This window comes from Acipenser ruthenus, chromosome 8 (genome assembly GCF_902713425.1).
Source record: "Acipenser ruthenus chromosome 8, fAciRut3.2 maternal haplotype, whole genome shotgun sequence".
NCBI lineage: Eukaryota > Metazoa > Chordata > Actinopteri > Acipenseriformes > Acipenseridae > Acipenser > Acipenser ruthenus.
Window position 1 is genome coordinate 60,449,528 of NC_081196.1, and position 7,965 is coordinate 60,457,492.

A 7,965-nucleotide genomic window follows, 5' to 3' on the forward strand; every position below is an offset into this window, starting at 1 on the left:
GACATAATTCTAGTATACTTGAGTGTTGATTTGCATACATCGCTACACGACTGTAGAGGCACGCTCTTCCCAGCGGAACTTTGGAGATCGGAATTTGCGTTACCCGACAGAAAATTGTAGTGGGACGATTTTAAGTTGCGGCCGGAAGAGCTTTGGGCAAACTGCAGCTGCTGTGTAATTTTTGGATACACAATTAAAGGATATGTCGGGACTGTCCGAAAAGGAGAAAGAGGGCTGTAAAGAGATACTAAACTCTCTGTCGAACACGGAGTTGTTCGCTCTGAAAGATACCGTGACAAATAGGATGATTACAGTCGAGAGTGTGAAAGGTGGGTCAGGCATAACTAATAACTTGTCAAGAAAACCCGAGAAACAACAGAAAGCATAGCGGTGTTGTGTCCGTTTGTTTGGCCTCTACATTTAGAAGCGTTCGCATTGTATTATCTGTCATCCGGGGCATTAGTCTAGCTTGCGTTTTTAATAATGTTTTCTTACAGTGCACTACTTCCGGCTTAGCTCAGTTTGTCATTCTCCAAGTTACTCTGCTGGGTAGTTTTGTTTCTGCAAAGCGAATATATTTATATCGTCATCATAACATCTGACTTGAAAAACTCACGAGTTTGAACAACCTTTTTGCATGCTTCAGAATGAGAAACAGTTGTAGGCCTATCTCATGAAAACAAAACTATGACATATAACAAAAGGGGACGATTACCTTGATGTGTTTATCATTATATATATATATATCTATATATATATATATATATATATATATATATATATATATATATATATCTCAATCAATCAATACAACCACAGTGCAGCTACTTAAGCGAATCAGCATGACAACCGTCTGGACTGAGCATACAGTATGAGTACAGTATTTCTTTGTCTATTTCTAAGGCAGTGGTTAGAGTCCAATGTCAGGACTTAAATAAGACCCCATTGCATATCAATTTGAGTCATTCCATGTTTTACTTCAAGCCTAATAATTTGACACACCTGTACTTGTTACCTAGTAAAACCTGGAATGGCTCAAAGTGCTATGCAGTGGAAGCATTGTTTCCATCACTGACATTGCTGTTAATGGTTTTCATGTTTGTGCATTTTAGAAGCAGTGCAGGCCATCATAAGTTACAGTCAGTGTGCAGAGGAACTGTTGAAACGCAAGAAGGTGCACAGAGAGGTCATTTTCACATACCTGGCAAACCAAGGAGTCGTCATTCCTCCAAATGCGGAAAAGCATGTGCTTGTTAAGAAGGCACTGGAGTACTGGAAGACCCCAAAGCCCAGCGTGGAGGTATGTTACACTGAGGCTAACTGTACAGGCACACTGCATTTGAAATGTATGCAAAGGGGTTTTATTAGGAGGAAAAACTGCAGCAGTCTCTGGCGTTTGCCTTTTGGAGATGTATATTTTTTTTTTTCGTGTATTTTATATAAATGTCGAAGCCAGGTTTACCATGGTCTTACTCCAAAGTTCAGTTTGTGATGTTTTATTGTGAAAGGTAAGTAACTGAAGGTGTGATAACCACATAAAGTCAGAATGTTTGTTTTTAAATAGTCAGTACATCAATATATTTTAAAGAATTTGGTTAAAGTTAAGGTGTTTAAATTATAGTATTTTATCCAATATACTATACTTGATTCATTTTAAGATCATCTGGATAATTCTATTACTGTATTATCAAATACCAGGCTTTGGCAGTAACATAATGTTCATTTCTTCTTTTTGTTAAACGCTGCCACCTAGTGGCCCCTCATTAAAATGTTTCCTTTGAAATAAATGTACAAAGAGAACTGTTGGAATGTTTTGGCTTTTGTGTGAAACGAAATAAAATACACACAACAAATTACGTATCCAGTTTTTTTTTTTTTAAATTATACAGATTTAGCTATAGTTCAGCTGTAAATGTTGATGTAGTTGTTATTATATTACTTCCTTCTGCTATAAAACCAGTCTGGATAACCATGGCAGAACATTTGATCTAAGCTGTTTATACGATTTGACGTGAATAAGGTAGCAAAGATAATATAGGTTGTACAGGGCTTTAAATATTCTAGAATATCGTATGTATTGTGTCCCCCTGCCCCCGTAGAGGTTATTTGATGTCATGCTCTTATGGTCTTGAACACTTTCACGGCTGCATGGAAATCTCAGTAGTTTTAACAGTTAAACACTTGAGGCTATTGATCAATTATATTATCCCTCTTTTTCAAGAGCATCCCAATCTGTTCTGTATCCAAATACCATCTGGTGAGATATGTTCCTTCTTCAGGTGGATTCAATGCATGCTAACTAGGGCATGACTTTTACCCCCAAATGGATTTTTTTTTTTTTTAACTTTGTGTAAGTTATTTATATCACGTGTTTTAATATGTAAAGTGTTGGAGTGATTTAAATCAGAACCCCCAATGGAAAGACATTGTTAATGTGTGTTAGTTTGTATTTATTTATCTTTTAACAATCACTTTGATCTTGTGTCCCTGGCTGGAATCGCTTCTTTTTAATTTCTTTTTTCCTTTATTATTTTAATGTCATAGTGTCCTTTTACCAGCAAATCAGAATGCATAACCCGAAGCTGCCAGCTGGTGACAAGCCACAGACAAAGAAAAAAAGGTGTCTCCATTGTAAATATTTGTTTGTTTCAGATTGCACATTAATTCACGCGGTGGAGTATTAAAATGCTATTGATTATAGCACGGTGTATTCACTGGTAGCCAAAACAACACTATAATGGATTCAAAGGGGTAATATCTGTAGTACGGTAAATAACTAGTAACCGTCTTATCTTCTGTTTAATTTATATACTAGGTGAGAAAACCAGCGGCAGAAATTAAAACAGACAATGAAGTACACAAAGAGGGAGGAAACTCCAAGGGCTGCGATTACCAGGTTTTAGGGGAGGAGTTTTGCAAGTGGTTCTATCGGATCCTCAACTCCCAGAATCCTTCACTGGGGCTGGTGCCACAAGAGTGGGGCCCCCAGCACTTTTGGGAGGACGCCAAACTCAAGTTCTGCTACAGCACCTCAGAGCAGCAGTTTGAGGAGTACCAGGGGGCAGAGCTGGTCAGCCTGCGCCTTCTTGCACTTGTAAGAGACGAACTGCTCTTCCTTAACCCCAACCTGGATGCAAACGGGCTGAAATGTGTGTCCTCTCCCCACGGACTGGTGGTGGTGGCGGTAGCTGGAACCATTCACAGGAACACTGCCTGCTTGGGCATTTTTGAACAAGTCTTTGGTCTTATCCGCGCTGCGATTGGAAACAGCAGCTGGAAAATAAAGTTTGTGAACTTAAATATCACAGGGCAAAATGCTGTGGAAGATGGGGAGGCTAAGCACCAGCCACTGCCTACATTAACATACCAGTCCAGCGAACTACAGGTCTTCTATGGATGACCATGTCCACAGTTCCCCTCTCCCCAAAGAATGGCTGCCAAAATATATCGGCCATATATTGCAAGATAGGGGGAAGTTAAATGTTATATACTGTTCATGCAGGCTTTGTTTAAAGGCATTACTCATTTATGTTGCAGAATAGAAGTTATGAAATAAAACTTGTGCATGCGTTTTGGATCTTTCACTAAGATCAGGTTCTTTGTTATCCAGTATTTTGTAACTGCCCTGACTGAGGAACTCTAGCACGCTGCTGTCAGCAGTAACTGTGGTTTCTGTTAAACACACGGAAATGATCAGTTTTAATGTGGTCAAGCTGGGTTGATCTAGATACATGATCTTTGTTTTTTGACAATTCACTCATAGCTTTAAACACTTGAAACCATTTTTTTCTCTCCCATCCTAAACCCAGTGAGGCTCCTGGAGAGATCAACTTCCAGACCACTATCTGACCACCAGGGGGATTCTGTGTGACCACAAAAGACCCCCATACACACTTACCAGCCAATTGCTTAATTCATTTTTCTTTAAAAAAATCTAGTTTAACCTGGTAGGATAAAACTAAAAGTTAATCAAATTGACCCCTCATTGAAGATTATTGTAATGGTAGTTTCCAACAGTAAAGTATTCCCTGCTAAAAACAAAAAAATCAGTCAAGTCACAACATTCTTTATTAATCAAGCTGGTTAATACGTTGAGACAAGCGAAGTAAACACATTTTTCGGCTAGTCACAGTGTCTTCATGAGCCAAAATGTAATTTGATGATTGAGTGTTTAAAGCAATGGCGTATATAATCTCTACTTTCTCTGGAAGCAATAGGAGTGTACGCATTTGTTGAAAAATGGCTTATAATAAGTATTGCATTTATTAACATTTTGTATTGTATACAACAAAAAAGAATGCTAAGTTTTAAAGAAAGGAATGCTGAGTGAAGAACTGTCTGTAAACCTGCATTGTTGCAAAGGAGCAGAAGGGTGTGTGGACAAAGGGGATGAATACTTGGCATGTCCACTCACATTTTCAACCTGAATTGGTGCGGGCGGCTCAAAGATGTCTCCTGTACAGCAGAGAGGACGACATATGTCCATTATCTGGGCTTCCATGGTTTCCAGTATTTGCAAAATGATTCTGCAGGTGAGGCTGTTCTTGTCAGGAGAACAATTGTGCTGTTAAACACATCCAATGATCAGCAGCTTAGAATAGAAAGAGGTACTTTTATCACAAAACGGACATTCTTAGAGAATGAAAGCTTTTCCAGAAATTGTGAGTGTCAGCCCATGACGTCAAGATTAGATACTTTGATTTCCTTCATATAGTACACATGCCACTACATGTCTGCCAAGTTCTGTGCAATTCGGGCATGGGCAAAAAGAAGGCCCTTTGGACTTGCAAATCTTAAGGTAGGAGTCTGCGTCAGCATGAAAGCAGTAAGAGGCAGGTGCATTCCTCAAAAATCTGGCAAGGAACAATGAAGCAGTGCCCAATGCAGAGGGGATTCTGAGACACAAGGGTCTACTTTGGTTACTAATGGTTTTGCCATACCAGTCCGTAATCTTCAGTTATTATAACCAAAAAAAAATAACAATGTGATTTATTGTTTAACATTTTTTCTTAAAAATCCTTTCACCTGTTTTTGTTAGTAAAGATAAATACAGTAAAAAGTATTGCATTCAAATGTTGGAAGGGAGTCATATGACCAATAACTGGAGTCAAGCGCACCACTGAGGTGTGATTTATGATTTTGCTTTACAGTGTGGCTTTTAAACGCAAGCATTTAATGCAGCTAATATCTCGTCGCTGGGTGTCATTGGCTTTCAGTTTTTTTCTCTAATATATAATACAAAATATATAATAGGCCTACATTGGAAAAGCACAATGCTTGAAACTTTGTAAATCATTGGTTTGTCTGTATGACGTTTAAGCATATCCAATAAATGCTTTTTTTTTTTTTTTTTTGTAAATACATGAGCGTGTGAATAGTCCTAGAATAACTGTTTCCATGTGCATTTTGAAGGGGGATGTGAAACAGCGATGTTTTACATGAAAGCCGAGTGCCCAAGGCATTCACTAGCTTTGTAGTCTTCTGTTGATTTTGGAGATAGGAATAAACATGTGGGGAAATTATTTTGAGTCTTTCCTTCAAAGGCCACTGAACAGTCTCTGTCTTTTTCTGTAGGCTTCTTTTGCAACAATGTCCTTCCTGTGGCAACATTTCTTATAAAATGCACTGATCTTTTCACTGTGTGAAATCTGTCCCCTCCTCCCATCTTCCTAGCATTTGGCATCTGTTTTAATGAGAGGCCTCTGAACAAGTTCAGAAATACAATTTACTGCTGTCTGAGGACGTCAGTGACGTTTTTAATAGAACAATCTGTTTGCCCTCAGTAACGTCTACTTATTTCTAGCCCTTTCATGTTTTTAATATGCAGCAACATTTTTTCCCCTAGTGTTTCTAAAGAAAATATTGGATAATAATATTTTGGTTTTTAAAATAAAGTAATTGCAGATTAAAGCTAGCAAAGAAAACCACAAAAGAATACTCTATCCTCCATGATGCTCAGTGGCTGTTTGCCTCCCATTGCTCTCTATGTTGTACAGTGTTCCTTTCACTTTTTTCTCTAGTAGGACACTGTAGGTACAGGGTGTTAAACAGTGTGTTCTATTCACTTGTTTCTCTAGTAGGACGCTGTAGGTACAGGGTGTTAAACAGTGTGTTCTATTCACTTGTTTCTGTAGTAGGACACTGTAGGTACAGGGTGTTAAACAGTGTGTTCTATTCACTTGTTTCTCTAGTAGGACACGGTAGGTACAGGGTGTTAAACAGTGTGTTCTATTCACTTGTTTCTGTAGTAGGACGCTGTAGGTACAGGGTGTTCTATTCACTTGTTTCTCTAGTAGGACACTGTAGGTACAGGGTGTTAAACAGTGTGTTCTATTCACTTGTTTCTGTAGTAGGACACTGTAGGTACAGGGTGTTAAAGTTCTATTCACTTGTTTCTCTAGTAGGACACGGTAGGTACAGGGTGTTAAACAGTGTGTTCTATTCACTTGTTTCTGTAGTAGGACACTGTAGGTACAGGGTGTTAAACAGTGTGTTCTATTCACTTGTTTCTGTAGTAGGACACGGTAGGTACAGGGTGTTAAACAGTGTGTTCTATTCACTTGTTTCTCTAGTAGGACTCTAGGTACAGGGTGTTAAACAGTGTGTTCTATTCACTTGTTTATCAAGTAGGACACTGTAGGTACAGGGTGTTAAACAGTGTGTTCTATTCACTTGTTTCTGTAGTAGGACACTGTAGGTACAGGGTGTTAAACAGTGTGTTCTATTCACTTGTTTATCAAGTAGGACACTGTAGGTACAGGGTGTTAAACAGTGTGTTCTATTCACTTGTTTCTCTAGTAGGACTCTAGGTACAGGGTGTTAAACAGTGTGTTCTATTCACTTGTTTATCAAGTAGGACACTGTAGGTACAGGGTGTTAAACAGTGTGTTCTATTCACTTGTTTATCAAGTAGGACACTGTAGGTACAGGGTGTTAAACAGTGTGTTCTATTCACTTGTTTCTCTAGTAGGACTCTAGGTACAGGGTGTTAAACAGTGTGTTCTATTCACTTGTTTATCAAGTAGGACACTGTAGGTACAGGGTGTTAAACAGTGTGTTCTATTCACTTGTTTCTGTAGTAGGACACTGTAGGTACAGGGTGTTCTATTCTCTTGTTTCTCTAGTAGGACACTGTAGGTACAGGGTGTTAAACAGTGTGTTCTATTCACTTGTTTCTGTAGTAGGACACTGTAGGTACAGGGTGTTAAACAGTGTGTTCTATTCACTTGTTTATCAAGTAGGACACTGTAGGTACAGGGTGTTAAACAGTGTGTTCTATTCACTTGTTTCTGTAGTAGGACACTGTAGGTACAGGGTGTTCTATTCACTTGTTTCTCTAGTAGGACGCTGTAGGTACAGGGTGTTAAACAGGGTGTTCTATTCACTTGTTTCTCTAGTAGGACACTGTAGGTACAGGGTGTTAAACAGTGTGTTCTATTCACTTGTTTCTGTAGTAGGACACTGTAGGTACAGGGTGTTCTATTCACTTGTTTCTGTAGTAGGACACTGTAGGTACAGCCAGTGTTAAACCGTGTGTTCTATCTGAAGAGACTCCATCTTGTTCACCCAAGGAATTGGGAGAATGTGCTTTACATTGTGCTTTTTGCAATTTTAGTTTAGTTTAGTTTTTTTGTAAGTTTAGCTTAAGTGAGTATGGGTTATGCTAAAAAAAAAAAAAAAGCATAACCCATTTATTTATTTATTTATTTTTTAACTTTGCAACACATTTTAGGACATGTTGCCTTTTTGTGACCAGATGAGCATTAGTCTCATTTCTAGGGGATGCCGTGGCTTCTGATATATAAGTTCTACAATAAAACAGTCTTGGTATTTTATTTTCAGTCGTAACGTTTTTTAAGACTTTTATTTCCTGAATAGTTTTATTGGCTTCTGTGTAATGATTTACACTAAGCCAGCAGACAGTTTGAACTCTTTACTCAATAATAGACATGCCACTAGAGGGCG

General features: G+C 38.5%; 1 protein-coding gene across 2 annotated transcripts; it reads left to right on the forward strand.

Annotated features, from left to right (window-relative positions):
• The first annotated feature begins 33 nt into the window (after positions 1-33).
• On the forward strand, positions 34-6,210 carry LOC117406628 (uncharacterized protein C3orf38-like). 2 transcript variants are annotated; one of them, XM_059029408.1, is made up of 4 exons: positions 34-329; positions 1,113-1,300; positions 2,545-2,631; positions 2,816-6,210. In XM_059029408.1, the coding sequence occupies exons 1-4, from the start codon at positions 203-205 to the stop codon at positions 3,398-3,400; spliced, it is 987 nt and encodes a 328-aa protein (XP_058885391.1). In that variant the 5' UTR covers positions 34-202; the 3' UTR covers positions 3,401-6,210. The 2 variants fall into 2 exon arrangements, with proteins under 2 accessions (XP_058885391.1, XP_033866688.2); XM_034010797.3 differs by lacking the exon at positions 2,545-2,631 and having other exon boundaries at positions 36-329.
• Positions 6,211-7,965: the final 1,755 nt, after the last annotated feature.